Source organism: Ochotona princeps, chromosome 19 (assembly GCF_030435755.1).
Source record: "Ochotona princeps isolate mOchPri1 chromosome 19, mOchPri1.hap1, whole genome shotgun sequence".
In the NCBI taxonomy this organism is placed as follows: Eukaryota; Metazoa; Chordata; class Mammalia; order Lagomorpha; family Ochotonidae; genus Ochotona; species Ochotona princeps.
Window position 1 is genome coordinate 31969497 of NC_080850.1, and position 22775 is coordinate 31992271.

Sequence of the window (22775 nt, forward strand, 5' to 3'; positions counted from 1 at the left end):
CCCTTTTTGTCTTTCTGCCCTCTCTGAAGATCCTAGCAGTTTCACAGAAGGGCAGCACTGGGGTCTACGTAAGTGAAAAAGCTGTAGGTCCTTCGCATTCTTCAGGACAAATTATTTCTGAGGCAAATAAAACTTTCCTTTAGGGAAAAAGGCTGGTGTTGACCTATTTAAGCTGTGTTAATAGGCAGATCCAGCCACTGATCTCACTGAAGTCAAATATCCTGCATATAGAGTATGTGTGGTAAGGGAGGGTCAGGAGCAGGCTAGCTGCAGCTAGGAAAGGAAGGTGATACATGAGATCCCATCCCATTGTGGGTGTATAAGCAAATCTACCTGTTGAAAGTGAGGCCACAAGAAAAGAATATGTCTGCCATGTGCCCAAGGTGGAAATTGGCATTCCAGTGACCAAAGCTTTGGTTCCTATGTGTTTATTACCCCCTAACTATGAGCTCCCTGTGAGGACTCTCAGGAGCATGTACATCACTTCCTGTTTGCTGCCTTGGGGCTGTGGATGGAAGACCCACTTTTCCACTCTTTCTTCCCTCTCTGAGTGCGATTGGATTTTCTTTCCTCAGGTAGTAACATTTCTCTGCATGACTCATTTAGTGTAGAAAAGTATGAATTTTACAAAAATATTTGAAAAATATAAAATGAAGAAATTATTTTAAAGTTTTCAGTTGCTGGGTTTTGCTATTAAAAATAATCTTCCCTCTAGCATGGGTATGTTAATACAAGCACTGAAGTGTGAGATCCCAATCCTGGCTGATTTGAGTTCCTGACTGCCTGTGGAGTTTGGCTGCCACTCTATGTGCTTCAGCTATTTGTTAGCTCCTTCACTGGGGGCTGGGTGTGGGCCTTTCTCCTGCTGTCATTTGGAGTCTCTCTGGACTGACTTAGCTCATTGCTTGTATGTTGTCAGAAGTACCTCTGGGAATGTAGAATAAGTTGACCTGAAATAGGTTAAGTAGTTTCTTACATGTCTCAGACCCCTGGCTACAGAGTCCATGATACCTTGTAGTTATTAATCTTTAAACATAGCCTGAGTGGTGTCCTGCAGATACAGGATGGTGCTTTTGCTGTTTGCAGAAATAGTTCTGGCCATATCTTCTCAGTTAAATTATTTTGGAATGTATTTGAAGGGGTGGCAGTTGTGGAGAAAGACATCAATTCCATTATCTCCGTGAACACCTTAGTAAATCTAAGCTAATCAATCCTTTCCAGCGTTTCTTGATACTCAGAAAAGCAATGTCTCACCCAAAAGATGAATGTTATTGTTGACTCTTACTGATTTATCCCTCTGTTACTATACAAATTGTTTGATGCTTTGTGTCTTTTTAGTTATGTCAGCTGTTGTTCACTTCTATTCTACAAATTGCTACCTTTTTTAAGATTTATTTTTACCTGAAAAGCAGAGCTATAGAGAGTAGGAAAGACACATAAACACACATACATAGAAAGTATTTCCATCAGTTGGTTCACTCCCCAAATGGCAACAATGGTCAGAGCTGGTCCAGGATGTAGTCAAGAACCAGGAACCTAAAGCATCCTCCATGTGTTGTTCATGGGTACAGGGCATTTGAGCCATCCACCACTGCTTTCTCAGGCTTATCAGCAGGAGCTGCTTTGGAAATAGCAGCCTGGACGTGAAGCAGTGTCCATATGGAATACTGGTGCTGCAGGTGAAGGTTTAGTCTACTAAGCCATGGTACAGACTCCTACATTGTTATTTTTTAAAATATGATGTTCTGAGGGCTGGTGTGGTGGCCTAATAGCTGAACTCCTCGCCTTGAACACACCAGGATCCCAAGTGGGCGCTGGTTCTAATCCTGGCAGCTCCGCTTCCCATCCAGCTCCCTGCTTGTGGCCTGGGAAAGCAGTCGACGAAGGCTCAAGGCCTTAGGATCCTGCTCCTGCGTGGAGGGAGACCCAGAAGAGCTCCTGGCTCCTGGGTTCGGATTGGCACAGCTCTGGCCATTGCGGTCACTTGGGGAGTGAATCATTGGACAGAGATCTTCATCTCTGTCTCTCCCCCTCTCTGTATATCTGACTTTGCAATAAAAGTAAATAAATCTTTTTAAAAATATGTTCTGAAACTTTTGATTCTGCACAAGATGTAGTAGACTCATTTTCCTTACTTCTTCATTAAAAATAACTAGAAATTCTGAAGGTAATGCTAAAATGCAATATAGAAAAACTCTTAACAGGTGGTAAGAAGGTAGCAGATTGCCTGGGTGCCTTGAAACTTGAGAAATGACATGGCCTCGAGTTCCCTAGGTTTTCTTCTTGTCCTGTATATTTCACAAAATGGACTCTGGAGTTAAGCCATATTCTGTAAATACCATCAGGCACATTCTTTTAAAAACTCTAAGGAAAACTGGGCCCTGCGTAGTGGCTGGGGTCCTTCCCTTGAGTGCGCTGGGATCCCATGTGGGCACTGCTTCTGGTCCCGGCAGCTCCGCTTCCCATCCAGCTCCCTGCTTGTGGCCTGGGAAGGCAGTCGAGGATGGCCCAGGGCCTTGGAACACTGTGCCCATATGGGAGACCTGGAGGAGGTTCCTGGCTCCTGGCTTCAGATCAGCAGAGCACCGGTCATTGCGGTCACTTGTGGGGGTGAATCATCGGACAGAAGATCTTTCTCTCTGTCTCTCCACCTCACTGTATATCTGACTTTGCAATAAAGATAAATAAATCTTAAAAAAAAAAAAACTCTAAGAAAAACCTGCTCTTTCTAGATAGAGGACTGAGGAAAGGATATAAACAGGACAAAAAATATTTTTGACCATAGCTTTCCTGCTCTAGTCATAAGCTACAAAAAATCTCTACTCCTGCAGTTAGTGCCAGTAAAAGTGAAGTGGCAGTTCCTGGACTCCCACCTTCTGCTTGTCACTAATAGCAGGCTATACCAAAGTCCTAAATTTGCAGAAACAAAGTGGGGAGCCTGAACTTACAACCCCTCCCCAAAGTAGCATGATATAAGGTAGTGCTCTGCTTCATCCAGTAAGATGGCCTAATCTGGTGACAGTAAGGAAGCATTCTTCCTCCCCTCTAGGGTAGGTGAGGAGTGTGAACACTATCCTTCAGTCAGCAGTATGAGCCAGGGCTTCAATTCCCCCACTCAGATGGTGTCATCAGAGGCTGAGGGCAGAGCCTAGACTTCTGATCCCAGTATCCAGCATTCCTGGGTGACAGGCATTGCTCCTCTGACCCCCCACAATGAGAGAGTGGCATAATAGGACTTTGGAGACAAGGATGCTGGATGCCTATGAAATTCTGGACACATCCCCTGATGAACCATGTAAAACACTGACCAGAATTAGCATTTTAGCAGGCTCCAGAGCTCAGCCACTAGCATAAATGCTGCTCAGGTCTTCATGCTGGCCTCTGTGGCATGTAAAGGAAACAAACCAGAACAGTATTGAAAGACTCTAAAAATGAAGTTAACCTTGGAGCCACAGCCCAAAGAAGTAAGCCAAAATAAGTGTAACAAATTTCACAGAGTGACAGCCTTTGGAAAAGATCAAGTAGGATCCAAAGTCTCATAATAACCAAGATGTCCAGAATGTAAGTGTAAGCCACCTATCATCCAAAGAACCAGGAAAATCACAACCCTGGTTAAGAAAGGTAGTTCTAGATGTGTAAAGATAGAATACTTTTGTGTCTCCCCAAAGATGTATGTTGAAACCTAGCCCCTAATATATTATGTGGGGGCAGGGGAGCTGTGGGAGGTAATGAGGTTTTAGATAAGGTTATGAAAGTGGAGCCCCATGAAACAATAGGTGTGAGAAGAGGAAGGAGAGATAGCTGTGTGAAGACAACTTGAGAGTAACTCTAGAAGACAGAAGGAGCCTCACCACCAAGAACCACGTTACTGAGCCCTTTGTCTTAGACTGACCAGTCTCCAGAACTCTGAGAAATAAATATCCGTTGTTTGAGCCACCAGTCTGCGGTATTTAATTATAGCAACCGGAGCTGACTAAGGCAGAAGCCAACACCAAGATGACTCACAAGTTGGAACTATCTAACAAGAAGTTTAAAGCAGCTATCATAGAATTGCAACAAGCAATTGTGAACACCCTTGAAACAAATGAAGACTTCACCAAGAAAAAGAAAGGTACAAAAAGAGCCATTTGGAATTATAGATCTCAAAAGTAAGATTTTAAAGGTCACTGGCTAGCCTCAGTGGTAGACTAGCGATAACAGGAATGTGTAAACTTAAAGATGAATAAGTAAAATTATAAAATTTGAACAGAGAAAATAGATTAGAATAAAAATGCGTAGAATTAGAGACCTGCGGAACTGGAACAAATGATCTAACATTTGTGTCATGAAAGGCCTTGAAGAAAGGAAAAAGAATATTGTATTAAAAAATAATGGATGCAGCAATGGCTAACAAATATCCAAACCTGGTGAAGGGCAGAAACTGTAAGATTCAAGAAGCCAAATGAACTCTAGGTAAGCTCAGCTCAACCCAATACCAAGATGTAAAGCACAAATTTCAGAGATCGAAGAAGCAGAAAAAAAAAATCTTGAAACAGAGAAGAACAAAAGTGTCATTTAAAGGGAAACAATGATTGGATGACAGTGAAATTTTCATCTGCGACCACAGAGGCCACCAGTATGTTGCACATTTTTCAAGTGCTTAAAAAATGAACTGTATACTCAACATTATGTAGCTCATGGGTATCCTTCAGTTAGTGAAACATATGCAGCAAAGGAAAGTTGAGGCATTTGTTAATAGTAGATATACGCTAACAGAATAGCTAATGTATGTTACACAACTAGAAAGGAAAATTGTAAAAGCAAACATGGAACATCAAGAACAAGACTAATGAAATGATTTTTTAAAATTTTACGTCCGTATCCCCTCCCCAATTCTCTTCCTCTTCACTGAGTTCCCCTGTATCGTAACTGTAGTTTACTTCTTCATACACAATCATATGTCCATCATTGAGGGCATGGACAATGGCAGAGTCCAGCATCCTATTGTCAAGATATAGTAAACAGTGTCATTGGGAGTTCATCTTTATCTGGAAGTAGAGATGCATACTGCAGTGTATCCTCACATCTGGGTGTGTTAGTCTCCATTACACAGCTACTGTACATCCTCTTAAATGAAAAGCCACAATACAAAATCAGTAACAGGAAGAAAAATAGAAATTTACAATGCCATGAAGTTAAATAATAACATGCTACTAGATATGACAGTCTCCATTACATAGCTACTATACATCCCCTTAAATGAAAAGCCACAATACAAAATCAGTAACAGGAAGAAAAAAAGAAATTAGCAACACCATGAAGTTAAAAAACATGCTACTAAATGACTAACGTGTTGCTGAAGAAATGAAAATCAAGAACCTTCTTGCAGAAAATGATGCTACTGTATGATCTATGAGTCAGTGATGAATTTAATGAGAAGAAAGTATTTTGAAGAGATGAAGCTATCTAACAAAAATCAAAATCCATGAGATACAGTTTCTGTTGATCTTTGTTGATGAAATGTGTCTCTTATAGGCTGCAAGTAGATAGTTTTATTATTTAATCCAGTCTACTAGTCTATGACATTTGATTGATGTGCTTAAGCTGTTTACATTCAGGGTTAATATGTGTATGGGTGGTACTTTGGTCCTGTCATTTTAGGAATGGGTGGTTCATTGGTTTAGTCTTCTGTTGTCATTTCAGTGGGATGTTCTTCGCATTTGGCTTTGGTTTTGTTTGGTGCTATTCCTCTTCTCTGTCAAGAGAACAACTTTCAGTATCGTTTGTAGGGCAGTTTTGGAAGAGGCAAATTCTTTCAACTTTTCTTTACTGTGGAAGCATTTTATTTCATTTTCAAAGACAAAGGAAAGCTTTGGTAGGCACATAATTTTGTTCTTTTAGAACCTGGAATATGTCACTCCATTCTCTTCTGGCCTGTAGGGTGTCCTGTGAGAGATCTCTTGTGAGTTTAATTGGCATTACTTTATATGTCAGTTGATTTTTTCACATGCACATTTAAGGATCTTTTCCTTATATTCAATTGAAGAGAGTTTGACCATCATGTGTCTTGGTGAAGATCGCTTTTGGTCAGGCCTGTTGGGAGTTGTGTGCCCTTCCTGGATGTTGTTTCCCAATTCTTTCTCTAGATTAGGGAAATTTTCCCTTATGACTTCATTAAATACATTTGTAAAACCAGTTTCTCTTTCTGCACCTTCTGGGACTCTCATAACTCTTACATTAGGCCTCTTAATAGTGTCTTTCCATACTTGAATACTTTTATTGGCCTGATCCAGCTCTGCTTCCAGCTTTTTGTTGTTTTCCCCTGGTGACAGGAAATATCTTCCAATACCGAGATTCTTTCTTCTGCCTCCTTCATTCTATTTTGGAGACTCTCCACAGTACCTTTTTTTGTTTTTTAAACTTTGCTCCACTGCATTCCTCTTTTCTGATATATCAGCTTTCATTTGATTCATTTCCATTGTGACATATTCCTTGAATTCCTTGAATGCATCCAATACGTGCTTCTCATTGTTGATCAGAAGTTTTATAACAAGTGTTTTGAGTTCTGTATCCCCCATTTTCTCAATGTCTTCCTCAATGAACTCTGAGGTTGGCAAAGGCTTTTGGTCCTTTGCAGGGGAGTCTTCAGTAATATTCATTGTGCCTTTGTCTCTTCTTTTGCCCTGGGTCATTGTACTTCTGGTTAGCAGATTCTTGTCCTTGGGGCAGGTTTTTAAGCTTTATCACCCACAGGTCTACAATTTGATTTTTACTTATTGTGGTTGGCACACGGCTGTTGTTTGTAGTCACTTGTGCCATTCCCTCCAGTGAGTTCCAGGTCTAGGTTCTAATGTTAGATTTCCACAAAGAACTCCGTAGCCCCAGCTCCTGACTCACTAGTCTCCACCTCCTGTGATACTGTGTTGTGGTTGCACCATTGTCTATACAACCTTTCTCCCATTTCCAGTTGGAGCAGATCTCCGGATTTGGGAGACATCAAGTGTCCTATATAGCTAGGTTGTTGTTGGTGCTGATCTTGCCAGAATCTGTTGGCGGATAGGACAAGGACCACATGAACCTATTTTTTTTTAAAGATTTTATTATTATTGGAAAGCCGGATATACAGAGAGGAGGAGAGACAGAGAGGAAGATCTTCCATCCGTTGTTTCACTCCCCAAGTGAGCCGCAACGGGCCAATGCGTGCCGATCCAATGCCAGGAGCCAGGAACCTCTTCCAGGTCTCCCACATGGGTGCAGGGTTCCAAAGCTTTGGGCCGTCCTCGACTGCTTTCCCAGGCCACAAGCAGGGAGCTGGATGGGAAGTGGAGCTGCTGGGATTAGAACCGGCGCCCATATGGGATCCCGGGGCATTCAAGGCGAGGACTTTAGCCGCTAGGCCATGCCGCCGGGCCCCACATGAACCTATTTTGACCCTATTTGGTACAATACCGTAAGTCGGTATTATTTTCCTGTGGGACCAGTGCAATGCACTGAATTCAGTGAGTTCTCACCCAGCTCAGTGCATGCACAGCTCACTACTGTCCCTGCAGTCTTAAATTCATTACCACACTGTAAGAAATGGAGCCTGTTGTGCCACTGCTAGAGTTCTTGATCTGCTGACTGTCAGGTCTTAGGGCTACCCGGACCTGTCTTGGGTGGAACCTGTAGGATGTCACATTGTTGCAGTTCACTGAGCCAGAAAGGAGTTCACTCCCAGCTCTATGCATGTGCAGTACTGTCTGTAGCCCTTGCCTCCTTAAACAAAATGGTGCCCGATAAGGCTCTAGGGGGCTGACTGGGTTGTGAAATCCACCCTGTTCCCACACTGCTTGTCTGGGATCTGCTGGTCTGTCTCTGCTCCTGATCAAATCAAACGGACCAGCAGAACAGACAGTTCTTTGTCTGGGCTCACCACCTGAGCTCCTGGTAGACGTCCTTTTCCACGTGGTTGCTGGTGTAATTCTGGCTGCTGGTGGAGTTCAGATTCAGCTGCTTGCTGAATGCTGCTGGTTTATCAGTCACTGCAATACCATACCACACTGTTGTGTCTGCTGCTTTTGTGTGTCTGTCCATCCCCAGGTACCCCTCTGCTGTTGTTCTGTCCTCTTCTATTTTTTGGAATGTGCCCTGTCTGCTTAACACTGGCTGATATTTCTCCATCTGGTTAAACATGTCCTTTCCCTAGTCCACCATCTTGATTCTCTCCTGAAATGAATTTTAAAAACCCTGAAAATACAAGTCTTTTTTGAGTTTTAAAAATTATATGATAGTGGAAGCAAAATTATGTATCTGTTCTATTTCTCTACATAAAGAACTTTTTATGACAGCTATAAAGAGAAATGGATTATAGAACATAATTGGTAGTTTCTGTATTCCATACACAGTGATAAAATATTGGTGCCAGTAGATTACAGTATAAGTAACTTTATATATTAGAGCAATCAGTATGAAGTTATATAAACAGATGTACTCATTCTATAGATAAAGAGAAATAACAGAACAAACAGAAAATAAAAGTAAAATAGCATACTTAATATCTAACATAGCAATAGTGATACTAAAATGCATTAAATTCAAATATACCGTTGAGGAAACCTATTGTTATGATAGATTTTTAAAAATATATATTTTTACTTGAAAGGCAGATTTTAGAAAGAAGGAAAAACAGAGAGACATCTTCCATCCACTGGTTCAGTCCCCAATGTCTGCAATAGCCAAAGCTGAGCTGTTCCAAAGCTGGTATGCTAGAGTTTCTTTTGGGTCTCCCACATGGGTATAGAGGCTCTAGGCCTTGCCCATGCTCTGCTGCTTTCCCAGGCCATAAACAGAGTGTTGGATGGGAAGTAGAACAGCCAGGACAGAAATAGGCACTCATGTGAAATGCCAGTGCTAATAGGTCAGAGAATTAGCTTGGTGTGCTACTCTGCTTGCTCCTACAATGGATTTTTAAAAATTACCCCAGTAAATGCTTTCTGTGTTAAACTGAAATATAATTAGAAAGTGGGTATGTTGAAAGCAAAAATAATGGGAAGCATATCACACAAGTATTAATTTCAAAACATGAAGTTGAGGCCTTCATTGTGACAGTGCAAATAATGCTACACCTACAACTCTAGCGTCCCATAGGTGTAGCAGTTTAAATCCTGGCAGTTGCACTTCTGATCTAGCTCCTTGCTAATGGATTGGAGAAGTAGTGGAAAATGACACAACTGTTTGAGTTTCTGCCAGCCACATGCAAGATCTGGATAAAGCTCCTGGCTTCAGCTTAATTCGGCTTTGCTCATTGAAAAATGAACCAGTGCATGGAAGATCTCTCTGTCTCTGTGTTCCTCACGATGACTTTCAAATGAATAAACAAATGAATCTTAATAAAACAAAAAAAGTTTATTTCAGAGTGTAGGAAATGATCACCAACAGAGAGAAATATTACATAATAATAGAAGGATCAGTCTACTAAAATATGTAGTAATCCTAAATGTATGCATCAAAGTTTTACTATTTATATCAAAATACCTGGTAAGCCAAATCTGGTAAAACTGAAGGAAAGACAGATCTACAATTTAACTGGGGACATCAACGCTCCTCTCTCAGAATTGTTAGGACCATTACCAGACCACAAGATAGCAAGCATATGAAAGAGCTAACACCGTCATCCAGAAAGATTTAATTGACATTTATAGAATATTCTATCTAATATCAGGATATGTATTATTTTTCAAGTATGTATAGAATGTTCTCCAAAGTAGGTTATATTCAGGGTTATAAAAGACTTGAAACTGTGGGGTGTATTCTGAGACAAAAAGAAATCAAACTAGAAAATCAGAGAGCAGTAAAATCTCTGAATGTTTGTGTCAAGGAAAGTTTTTTAAAAAGTATATTGAACTAAATAATGAAATTCCAGCTTATTGAATTTGTAGGCTATAACCTAGGCTCAAAGGGAAATTTACACTCTGAAATGCTTATGTTAGGACTGTAAGATCTCAAGTTTAAACTTAAGGACAGAAAGAGATTATCAAAAACTCAAAGCAAATAATAGCAGGAATCAATGAAATTTAAAGCATAAATACAGAGATAATCAGCAAAACCAAAGAGTGGTTAGCCTTTTACCAGACCAATAAAATAAAAAATCAGTGAGATGCAAATAATATCCGGAATTAAAACAGTTACATTACAGATCTTGCCATACAATAAAGATAAAATAATTCTAAAATAACTCTCCTCACCTAAATTTGCAAGCTTACATGAAACAATTCAGAAGCATATGCTATCTATCCAGATTTATGCAGTATGTAGTAATCTGAATATTCTTCTAACCATTAAGCTAAATTTGTAGTAAAAAAATTATTAGCATCAATTCTACAATTTCACCCAGAAAAAGATTGAGCAGTACTCCAAACTTAATTTATGAAGCTAGTTTTATGCTAATACCTAAGTCGAACTAAAAGAAAGAAACAAACAAAAATCACAAAACAACAACAGGGCTCAGTGCGGTAGCCTAGAGGGTTAAGTCCTCGCCTTGCATGCACCAAAATCCCATATAAGCACCGTTTCATGTCCCAGCTGCCCCACTTCCCATCTAGCTCCCTGCTTAAGGCTTGGGAAAGCAGTCGAGGGCAGCCCAAAGTCTTGGGACCCTGCATTCACGTGGGAAACCCAGGCTCTTGGGTTCAGATCAGCTCAGCTCTGGCTGTTGCGGCCACTTGGGGAGTGAATCATTGGATGAAAGGTCTTCCTCTCTGTCTCTCTGCCTCTCTGACTTTCCAAAAAAAAGTCAATAATTAACAAATCCTAAAAAAAAAAAAAAAACCAACAACACAAGATGAACAAAAGCCTCCTGTAGATCAATATCCCTGGTTGGTGTAGATGCAGAAATCCTTAGGAAAGCATTAACACATTGAATCTACTAATTATGTATAATTATTATAAATTGCAATCAAATGGAGTTTATTGCTGAAATGCAAGGCTGGTTTAATATACAAAAATCAGTTACTATCAGCAGGCTAAAAAAAATTGCATTATGTATTAATTGATAAACAGCATTTAACAGAATTTAACATCCATTCTCATAAAATCTCAGAAATCTAGGAATGTAATAATTTTTTTAACTTCATAAAAAGCATCTGCCGAGACAAATGATGTGAGACTGAACACTTGCTGCTGCACTCAGGAACAAGGCAAGGATTTCCCCTCTCAATGTTCATCCAGCACAGTCCTTACCAACGTAGTAAGAGAAGACAATGAAATTCCAAAAAATGTGGATTAGAGAGGAAGAAATAAAACTAACATTATTTCTAGATGACATGGCTATCTATGTATAATTCTCTAAGAGCACCAGCTACCCCAGAACATCTGGAATTAATAATTGAGTTCAGCAAAATCGAAGAATTTTTTAAATGTACTAATCAATTATATTTTCATGTCCTGGCAATTAATATGTGGAAATTGCAATTAAAAACATGTAGTGAGGTGGACATTTGATGTGGCTGTTGTATTGCCGTTGAGGAGGCCTATATCCCATATTGGAGTTCCTGAGTCAAATCCTGGGCTCCACTTCCAACTCGCCTTTCTGTATGTGTGCAGCCTGGGAGCAAAAGTACCCGAGTCCTTGCCACACATGTGAACCCAGATTGAGTTCTGGGCTCCTTGTTTTGGCTTTTTTTTGACATTTGGAGAACAAACAAGAGGACGGAAAAATTTCTCTCTGCCTTTCCAATAAAATTTATTTATTTCTATTGGAAGTCAGATACACAGAGAAGAGGAGAGCCCGAGATCTTCCATCCGATAATTCACTCCCCAAGTGATCACAATGGCTGGAGCTAAGCCAGTCCCAATGCCAGGAGCCAGGAGCTTCCTCTGGGTCTCCCATATGGCTGCTGGATCCCAATGCCTTGGCCATCCTTGTCTGCCTTCCCAGGTCACAAACTGGGAGCTAAATGGGAAATGGAGCTGCTGGGATTAGAACTGGTGCCCATATGGGATTCCAGCGAGTGCAAGGTGAGAACTTTAGCCACCAGGCCATTGTGCCGGGCCAAGAAATACATATTTTTGAAAATCACTAATGCCATTTACAATTGCTTTCTTAAAAATATTTAGGAATAATTCCAACAAGACATGTACAAGATCTATGTGCTAACAATTATAAAAGTTGGTGAAACACAATGATGATATTTAATTGAAAAAAATTTTTAATTAATTTATTTTATTTTTACTACAAAGTCAGATATACAGAGAGGAGGAGAGACAGAGAGGAAGATCTTCCATCCGATGATTCACTCCCCAAGTGAGCGCAACGGCTGGCAGAGCTGCGCTGATCCGAAGCTGGGAACTAGGATCTTCTTCCAGGTCTCCCACATGGGTGCAGGGTCCCAAGTCCTTGGGCCATCCTCGACTGCTTTCCCAGGCCACAAGCAGGGAGCTGGATGGGAAGTGGAGCTGCTGGGATTAGAACCGGCGCCCATATGGGATCCCGGGGCGTTCAAGGCAAGGACTTTAGCCGCTAGGCCACGGCGCCAGGGCCATTTAATTGAAAATTTAAACAAATGGAAAGACACAGAGTATCCATGAATTCAAAGCCTTAGTATAGTAAAAATGTCAGTTTTTGCAAAATTGATCTAGATTTTTTACAATTCCTATCAAATTCTAGCAAGACTTTTTATAGGCTTAGATAACCTTTTTCTACAGTTTATATAGAAAGATGAAGGGACTAGACCAAATCAATTTTGACAATGAATCATAAAGTAGGAGAATTAGTATACCAGATTTTAAGACTTACTCTCTGTTTGCAAGGAAAGAATCTTGATTGAATTTGAACTGTAATGCTGCATCAAGGTGGAGGAATCCACCAGGGGGGAGGGAAGGGTGAGGGTGAGGGGGATTCCCAAAGCCTATGAAACTGTCATATAATGCTAAATATTAATTAAAAATAAAAAAAAAAGACTTACTCTGTAGCTACAGTAATCAAAACAATGTGATAAAGACAGAGGAGTATAGCTAATGGAACAGTGGTGTAGATGTAGTGTCTCTCTCTGTGTGTCTGTTGCCTTTCTTCCTTTTCTTTCAAATAATTAGAAAATAATGACATTTAAAAATATAAAATCATAAATCTAAATGTAAAATATGTGAAAAACTTTTAGAATTAAATGTAGGCAATTATGACCACCCCTGCGTAATATCTGGATGGATGTATAAGCTAAGGCTGTGGCAAGAAATCTTAATCCAAGGAAAAGTTATGATTGTTCCATGATCTTAACAATTTTTGCTGAACATTTTAAAAACTATATTTTGGCTTACAAATGTGTACAGAGCTGAGAAATAGCAGTACTAATTTAGTTAGTACACAGATTTAAAACATTTAATACATTGTGAATTTATAATTTTATATTTCTGTGTAAAAGGTGAACAATGCTAGTTTCTCATTGTAAGATTTATGGATTCAGCATCTCTTCCGTCTTAGCAAGTTATCTTATTCCTTGCAAAATATCAATCAACCTCCAACCTTCATCTTTATGTTTTCAATATTGTCAAGTTACTACATTTTTAAGAGAATGTATTTATTAGTTGAAAGACACAGTAACAGAGAGAGAGATCTTCTGTTAACTCTCCAAAATGACTAAAACAGATGAGTTTGGGCCAGGCTAAAGCCAGACACTCAGAATCCCATATTGATTTTGCACCCGAGTGTCAGGGACCCAAATACTTGGACCATGTTTCACTCTCTTCCCAAGCAATCAACTAGGGAGAAGTATCAGAAATGGAGCAGCTGGTAGTCATCAAATGGAAGCTCTCCCTGTATTTGTCTCTTTCTGTTTTTCAAATAAATTGGTAATTAAAGACTTAGAAAGAAAATTTGGCAATAAGGCTGCTGGAGTGGCACTAGAGGCTAATCCTCTGCCTGCAACACCAGCATCCCATACGAGTGCCAATTTGTGTCTTGGCTGCTCCACTTCCAATCCAAATCCCTGCATAAGGCCTGTATGGCTTGTGAAAGCAGCACAGGATTGCCCAAGTCTTTGGGCCCTGGACCCACGTGGGAAACAGGGAAGATGCTCTGCTCCTGGCTTATGGTTAGCTCAGCTACAGCCTTTGCAGGCATTTGGGAAGTAAACCAGCTGATGGTTCTCTCTCCCTCCCTGTTTTTCTTTGTAAATCTTCCTTTAAAATAAAATAAAAAATAAATCTTTAAAAAATTTGGCAATAAAAATCTATTTAGAAACTGGACAAAGTGCACATATGCTCACCCAAGAAGATATGTGGGTAACGATATGGAAAGATGGTTAGTATCATTAGCCATTATAACAATGCTTATTAAATCAACAATGCTATATCACTATCTGTATTAATGCCTGAAATTTAAAAATGGTGACAATATTAAATACAGGCAAGGATATATATATATATATATATATACATATATATACACACTGAATATATATATATATATACTGAATATATATACTGAATCATTCATACATTGTTGATGTGAATGTAAAATGGTACAGCCACTCTGGAAAATAGTTCAAACGTTTATTACAAAATAAAACATGCTTGTCATATAATTGAGGCAATGCACTCTTGGGCATTTATCCCAGGGTAGTAAGAACTTATGCTTAGATAAAAACCTGTATGCAACTATTAGTAGTAATTTTATTTTAATTTATTTAATTATTTTAATTATTGTATTTTAATTTTATGTTATTCATAATAGCCAAAACTCAGACACCTCATATGTTTTCGACAATGGTAAAATAAACTTTGTATCATAGACTACTACTATGCCAGAAAATGAGATGAATTGCTGATATTTATGGTTATGTAAATGAATCTCAAGGCATCATGGTTTTTGCAGAATTCACATCTTCAGAGGTTATATATTTGTGAATCTGTATTCTCCATGTGTCAGAATTGTAGGCAAGAAAAACAAATTAGTAGTTGCCATTGCATAGGTATGGGAGGGGATAGAGCAGGAAGATGAGTGTTTGCAGTTGGTGAAATATTTCCTTATTTTTTTTTTTTTTAAGATTTATTTGTTTTTATTGGAAAGGCAGATTTTGCAGAGAAGGAGAGACAGATTTTTCCATCCTCTGGTTCACTCCCCAAATAGCTGCAACAACTGGGGCCGGACCAGGCTGAAGCCAGAAACCAGGAACCTCTTCCATGTTAGCCACACAGGTGCAGGGTCCCAAGGCTTTGGGCCTTCTTGCTGCTTTCCCAGGCCACAAGCAGAGAGCTGGAAGGGAAGTAGAGCAGCCAGGACATGAACTGGTGTCCATAAGGAATCTGGTACATACATGGCAAGAATTTAATCTCTAAACTATATCACCAGGTCTAGTTGGTGGAACATTTCTATCTCTTGATCATCCTGGTAGTTACCCAAGTGTGTATCCTGGAAAAAATTATAAATGAATACATGTAAGAGATGATGGAATCTGAATAAAAGTTTACAGTCAGTTAACGTATTGTGTCTGTATCCTTCTCTTAGTTTTGATATTATGTTATGTGAGGTGTTGTGATTAAAGAAAGCCAGATGAAGAGTGTATTGTACTTGGTACTACTCTTTTTGTAGTTTTAAATAAGTGTGTGACTCAAAATCAGAAACATTCTAAACGCTTTCTTGAGGGACAGACATACATGATGTTGTGAGGTAGAAGTTACTATTTTCTGATGTGCCCCCTTTCCTGCCATCCCTTCACTCTAGAAAGGGTTCAGCCCTCCAGGCCTCCTTCCAGATCCTCTAGGTGGGTGCTGAGGAGAGGAGTTCCCAGTGTTGGAGCCTGGAGAATCAGAATATGGCTCCCTGCAGATGTGATTGCTTTGCCAGGAGATTGGTCTTTTCAGAGAGGCTGATTCATTGCTGTGGTTTGTGTTTCTATGGAGTGCTTGTAACTGGGGAGAGAAAATCCACAGGTAATGGATGAGCAATTTGGAGCTGACAGCTGCTCATCATCCTGCTTTTTATAAATATCCGTGCCTTTTAATTTTTCTTGGAAGATAGATACATCAACCACAGTGACCTTCAAACTCATTCCATAAGCGCTATCCACTAAAATTGGGACAAAAACAGGGAAGACCACATGTATAAAATATCCAATTAAAGGCTTTTATTCTCTTCCAATATAACTTCATTTAAAAAATGTTTATATGTGTGTGGGGTGGGCAGGGAATGAGAGAAAATTGTTTGAGATTTGAGTATAGTACATACAGTAATTTAGCCATTTCAAACCGTTGAACAAATTGTACACCTGTGGTTAGATTGACAGTAATGACAGTGATTTAATTTGCATCAGCAAATTACTCCTGTTCTGACAGCTTCTACCCACAGTTTCTGATGTCTGGATTTCCCTAAAATGTTGCTGCAGTGGGCAGGGCAAAGCCAAGACAGTCTATAATTGTGGAAGGTAGAGAATCAGGATGTGGAGTATTTTATCTGTGAGTTCAGCCATCACATATGAAGTTAGAGGTTGAAAGTGAGCTTGCTTGATTTTCTCCAATCTACAAAACTTTCTGTTCTTGTTAAATGGTTGAAGATGGGCTTGAATAAGTGAACCTTGTATGTCCTTGTGATTTTGGAGCAGAGACCAGTCTTAGGTAAGTTCTGAGGGTTTTCTTCTCTGGGTTACTTAGAAAATACATGGATTTTTGATAATGGAGATAAGAATCCATTTTGAATCTTAGAGCAGCAGTTCTTTGAGGATGGGCACCTTTAGTAGACTGAGCCATCTAATGGGTGGGTGACTCCAGCTGTTTGGCTTAATCTTCTGTTTGCTGCTCTTCTCAGGCAAGGCAGGCTGAGGTAAAGAGGCTGTTCCGCCCCATTGAGGAGCTGAAGAAGGAGTTCAGTGAGTTGAATGTTGTCATTGAGACTGATATGCAGATCATGGTACGACTGATCAACAAGTTCAATAGTTCCAGCTCCAGCCTGGAAGAGAAGATCGCCGCACTCTTTGATCTCGAGTATTATGTCCATCAGGTACTGTATTTCTTTGTCCTTGAGCCTAACTTTTAACAACTCCAAAGATAAATCCCTATGCTAAATCTTAAGAAAATGACATCAGCATGTTTTACTTCTCTCCCAGAGTATAGCGAATTTTAAATGTATGCCCACATAGTAAGTCATAGTAAGATAGACACCGAGAACCTAGAGCCAACCCCCTTTTTGCCTGGAGTGTTTCCTCTTCAGTCTTTTTTCAACATTAAAGGTACAGCAGAAGTAAAATAGACACAGACCCTGTCCCGCTAGAGCTACCAGTCTGAAAGATGAAGCAATTAAATAAACTAAGAAGTCATGAGATTATTTAAGGTTTTGTTAAGATATTCAGAATGATATAGGAGTGCATAACAGGAATTTAGAGCCTAGTCAGAGACAGTAAGGGGGCTTCTCAAATGTGCTATTCAACCTGGACATTAAAGCATGATTAGGGGCTATATAAATAAAGAAGGGGACCAGAAGAGGGGATGGCGAACTATGACTTAGTAGCCAATTTTGGTCCAGTGCCTGTTTTTCTAAAGTTGTATTGGGACACAGCCACTCCTACTCATTTATGTGTAGTTTGTGCTGTTTTCATGCTACAGTAGCTGAGTTGCATATTTGTGACAAAGATCTTATGGCCCAAGAAGTAAAAACAAACACGCAAAAAATCTTGCTACAAGGTAGGTACTTTAGAACAGGTTTGTCAATCCCTGGATTAGAATATCCATGCTGAGTAAAAATCATGCGGAGCAGAGAAGAGCTTGGTGAAGCTGAGGTCCTGGGAAAGATTGGAATAACTAAAACACAGCAGCTGGGGGAGGGACATTATAGATGGTATGGGAAGTTGTAGGGGTTTCAGAGATAGCTTGGGAATACCATGGTGCATGTGATTTTAGCTTTGATCGTAAGAAGTGTCAACAGATTTGAAGCAGGGAAACAGCCAATTAGATAGTTATAGATAGTGTTTACTGAGTATTATGTACTTGGCACTGCTCTAATTGCTTAGTATTCACTAATTCCTTGTACTGCCACTGTGAGTAGTAACCAGTATTACTCTCATTTTGTTTTTTGAAGACTTTTCTATTTATTTCAAATGTATAGGAACAGAGAGAGAGAAAGAGAAAGGATAGGATCTTCCATTAACTGATTTACTCCCCAAATGACACAACATCCAGGTCGGGGACAGGCTGGAACCAGGAGCCAGAAACTCATTCTGGATCTCCCACATGTATGACAAGGCCCCACACACTAGACATTATGTACTTCTTTCCTAGGCACGTTAACAGGAAACTCGATCAGAAGCAGAGAGTCCAGAACTCCAACCAGTGCCCTGATATGGGATGTTGTTATCACAAGTGATAGTTTAACTTGCAGTGCCATAAAGCAGGCTCCTGTTTTTATTATTTTTTAAGATTTATTTTGTTTGTTTATTTGAAAGAACAAGTGGCAGAGGGAGAGGGAAACAAACATGGAAGAGATCTGATATTTCATTATTATTATTATTATTATTATTATTATTATTATTTTATGATACAGTTCCATAGGCTCCTGGTATTTCTCTTATCCCAGCCCCAATTCCCCCCCCCACCTAGTTCCTCTATATCATTATTATAGTTCTTCATACACAGTCATGTCCATCATTGCAGGCATGGACAATGACAGAGAGTCCAGCATCCCATTGTCAAGATATAGTAAACAGTTTCATTGTAAGTCCATCTTTGTCTGGAAGTAGAGATGCATACTGCAGTGTATCCTCACATCTGGGTGTGTTAGTCTCCATTACACAGCTACTGTACATCCTCTTAAATGAAAAGTCATAATACAAAATCAGTAACAGGAAGAAAAATAGAAATTTACAATGCCATGAGGTTAAATAACATGTTACTAGATATGACAGTCTCCATTACATAGCTACTATACATCCCCTTAAATGAAAAGCCACTAAACAAAGTCAACATCAGGGAGAAAAAAGAAATTAACAACACCATGAAGTTAAAAAACATGCTACTAAATGACTAACGTGTTGCTGAAGAAATGAAAATCAAGAACCTTCTTGCAGAAAATGATGCTACTGTATGATCTATGAGTCAGTGATGAATTTAATGAGAAGAAAGTATTTTGAAGAGATGAAGCTATCTAACAAAAATCAAAATCCATGAGATATAGTTTCCGCTGATTTTTGTTGGTGAAGTGTGTCTCTTCTATACAACAAATATAGTTTTATTTTTTAATCCAGTCTACTAGTCTATGACATTTGATTGATGTGCTTAAGCCGTTTACATTCAGGGTTAATATGTGTATGGGTGGTACTTTGGTCCTGTCATTTTAGGAATGGGTGGTTCATTGGTTTAGTCTTCTGTTGTCATTTCAGTGGGATGTTCTTCGCATTTGGCTTTGGTTTTGTTTGGTGCTATTCCTCTTCTCTGTCAAGAGAACAACTTTCAGTATCGTTTGTAGGGCAGTTTTGGAAGAGGCAAATTCTTTCAACTTTTCTTTACTGTGGAAGCATTTTATTTCATTTTCAAAGACAAAGGAAAGCTTTGGTAGGCACATAATTTTGTTCTTTTAGAACCTGGAATATGTCACTCCATTCTCTTCTGGCCTGTAGGGTGTCCTGTGAGAGATCTCTTGTGAGTTTAATTGGCATTACTTTATATGTCAGTTGATTTTTTCACATGCACATTTAAGGATCTTTTCCTTATATTCAATTGAAGAGAGTTTGACCATCATGTGTCTTGGTGAAGATCGCTTTTGGTCAGGCCTGTTGGGAGTTGTGTGCCCTTCCTGGATGTTGTTTCCCAATTCTTTCTCTAGATTAGGGAAATTTTCCCTTATGACTTCATTAAATACATTTGTAAAACCAGTTTCTCTTTCTGCACCTTCTGGGACTCTCATAACTCTTACATTAGGCCTCTTAATAGTGTCTTTCCATACTTGAATACTTTTATTGGCCTGATCCAGCTCTGCTTCCAGCTTTTTGTTGTTTTCCCCTGGTGACAGGAAATATCTTCCAATACCGAGATTCTTTCTTCTGCCTCCTTCATTCTATTTTGGAGACTCTCCACTGTACTTTTAATTTGCTCCACTGCATTCTTAATTTCTGATATATCAGCCTTAATTTGCTTTATTGCTGCTTTTGCTTGTGTAAAATATTCCTTAAATTCTTTGAACTCTTGTATGTGCTTTTCATTGTGGATAAGAAGCTTTAAAATGAGTTTTCTGAAATCTGTGTTCCCCATATTCTTGATGTCTTCCTCAGTGAACTCTGAGATTGGCATATGGTTTTGCTCCTTTGCAGGGGAGTCTTCAGTAATATTCATTTTTTTTAAAGATTTATTTATTTTATTACAGTCAGATATACAGAGAGGAGGAGGAGAGACAGAGAGGAAGATCTTCCACCTGATGATTCACTCCCCAAGTGAGCCGCAACGGGCCGGTATGCGCTGGTCCGAAGCTGGGAACCAGGAACCTCTTCCAGGTCTCCCACGTGGGTGCAGGGTCCCAAGGCTTTGGGCCATCCTCGACTGCTTTCCCAGGCCACAAGCAGGGAGCTGGATGGGAAGTGGAGCAGCCAGGGTTAGAACGGGCCGCCATATGGGATCCCAGGACTTTCAAGGCGAGGACTTCAGCCACTAGGCCACGCCACTGGGCCGTTCAGTAATATTCATTATGCCTTTGTCTCTTCCTTTGCTCTTGGTCATTGGCTTCTGGTTAGCAGATTCTTGTTCTTTTGGCAGGTTTCTAAGCTTTGTCACCCACAGGTCTACAGTTCAATGTTACTTGTTATTGGCACACGGCTCTTTGCTTGCAGCCAATTGTACCACTCCCTCCAGCGAGTTCCAGGTCTGGGTTCTTATGTTAGATTTCCACAAAGAACTCCGTAGCCCCAGCTCCTGACTCACCACTCTCCACCTCCTCTGATACTGTGCTGAGGCTGCACCACTGTCTGTACAACCTTTCTCCCTACTTTTGGTTGGATCAGGTCCTAGGATTAGGGAGACACCACGTGTCCTATATAGCTAGGTTGTTGTTGGCACTGATCTTGCTGGAACCTGTTGGACGTTAGGTCTGGATGCCACATGGACCTATTTTGACCCATACAGTGCCACAGTCTGTATTATTTTCCTGTGGGACCAGTGCAATTCACGGAACTTAGTGAGTTCTCACCCAGCTCAGTACATGTGCAGTTCCCTATTGTCTCCTGCAGTCCTTAAGCTATTGCCACAGTATACAAAATGGTGCCTGACGTACCACTACTAGAGTTCTTGATCTGTTGGCCATCAGGTTTGAGGACTACCAGGACCTGTCTTGGGTGGAACCTGTAGAATGCCATGTTGATGCAGTTCCCTGAGTCTGAAATGAGTTCACTCCCAGCTCAGCATATGCTCAGTCCTTGCCCTTGCCTTTGCCTCCTTAAGCAAAATGGTGCCCAATTCAGCTCTAGGGGGCTGATGGGGCTGTGAAATCCACCCTGTTCTCACACTGCCCATCTGGGATCTGCTGCTTTGTCTCTGCATGTGGTCAAATCAAACGGACCGGCAGAAAGGACAGTTCTTTGTCTGGATTCACCTCCCTAGCTCCCAGTGAAAGTCCCTTCCCACCTGGTTGCTGGTGTAATTCCGGCTGCTGGTTGAGTTCAGATCCCTGCTAGCTGAATGCCGCTGGAGTATTAGTCACTGCAACACCACACTGTTGTGTCCGCTGCTTTCCTGTGTCTGTCAGTGTCCAGGTACCCCTCTGCTGTTTGTCTGCCTTCTCCTATTTCGTGGAATGTGTCCTCTCTGGTTCATCCTGATGAAATGTTTCTCCATCCATTTAAACGTGTCTTTACTCTATTCTGCCTTTTTGATTCTCCCGAGATCTGATATTTCATCTGTTCACTTCCTAAATGTCTGAGATAGTCAAGGCTGGACCAGGCTGTGTTTTCCACATGAGCGACAAGGATCCAGATACTTGGGCTATTATCCACTGCCTTCTCAGGCACCTCAGCAGGAAATTGGAATGGCAGTGGAGCTGCTGGAACTTAAACTGTCACTCTGATACAGGATTTAGGCAATTAACCTGCTGTGCCTTAAAATACCTCCCTGTCACTCCATTTTTAAAAACTGGCTAAGTAGAGAGACAGAGACGGACAGATGGATGGGCAGAAGTCTTATCTACAGGTTCACTTCCTAAATGCCCACAGCAGTGGAGGCTGGACCAAGTTGAAGTCAGGAGCCAGGAACCCAGTCCAGGCCTCCTGTATGTGGCAAAAATCCAACTGCTTGAGCACCACTTACTTCCTCCCAGAGTACCCATTAACAGGAAGCTGGAATTGGGAGAACAGCTAGAATTTCAACTCAGGCATTCCAATATCAATTGCGAGCATCCCAGATGGTGCCTTAACCAATGTGCCAAACACCCACCCATAATCTCATTTTTTTCCCATATCATTTTTTGACTGAAGCAAATGAGATGTCGTTCGCATGATTATGTGATTATTTGCAGTCACTCAGCTAGTGAATGGCAGGCCTGGGATCTATAGCACAGTCTGTGTGACCTTGAACTCTGTGCTCTTAAACTTCTGACCTATCTGCTTCTCGTTGGAAATTGGTACGGGAAAAAAAAAAAGATTTATTTATTTTCATTTGAGAAGGAAATTTTACAGAGAAAAGAGACAGAAAAAGAGGTCTTCCATCCACTGGTTCAGTTTCCCAAATGACTGCAATAGCCAGAGCTGAGCTGATCTGAAGCCAGGGGCTTCTTTCAGGACTCCCACATGGGTGTCAGGGTTCCAAGGATTTGGTTCATCCTCTTCTGCTTTTCCAGACCATAAGCAGATAGCTGGATT

At 40.4% G+C, this 22775-nt stretch overlaps 1 protein-coding gene across 1 annotated transcript in view; it reads left to right on the forward strand.

Annotated features, from left to right (window-relative positions):
• Positions 1–22775, forward strand: part of SIL1 (SIL1 nucleotide exchange factor) — a 234699-nt gene that overhangs the window by 150533 nt on the left and 61391 nt on the right. The window contains exon 6 of the mRNA XM_058677311.1: positions 16754–16945. Coding sequence (XP_058533294.1) covers positions 16754–16945 — 192 coding nt within the window. The remainder of the gene's footprint in view (positions 1–16753; positions 16946–22775) is intronic.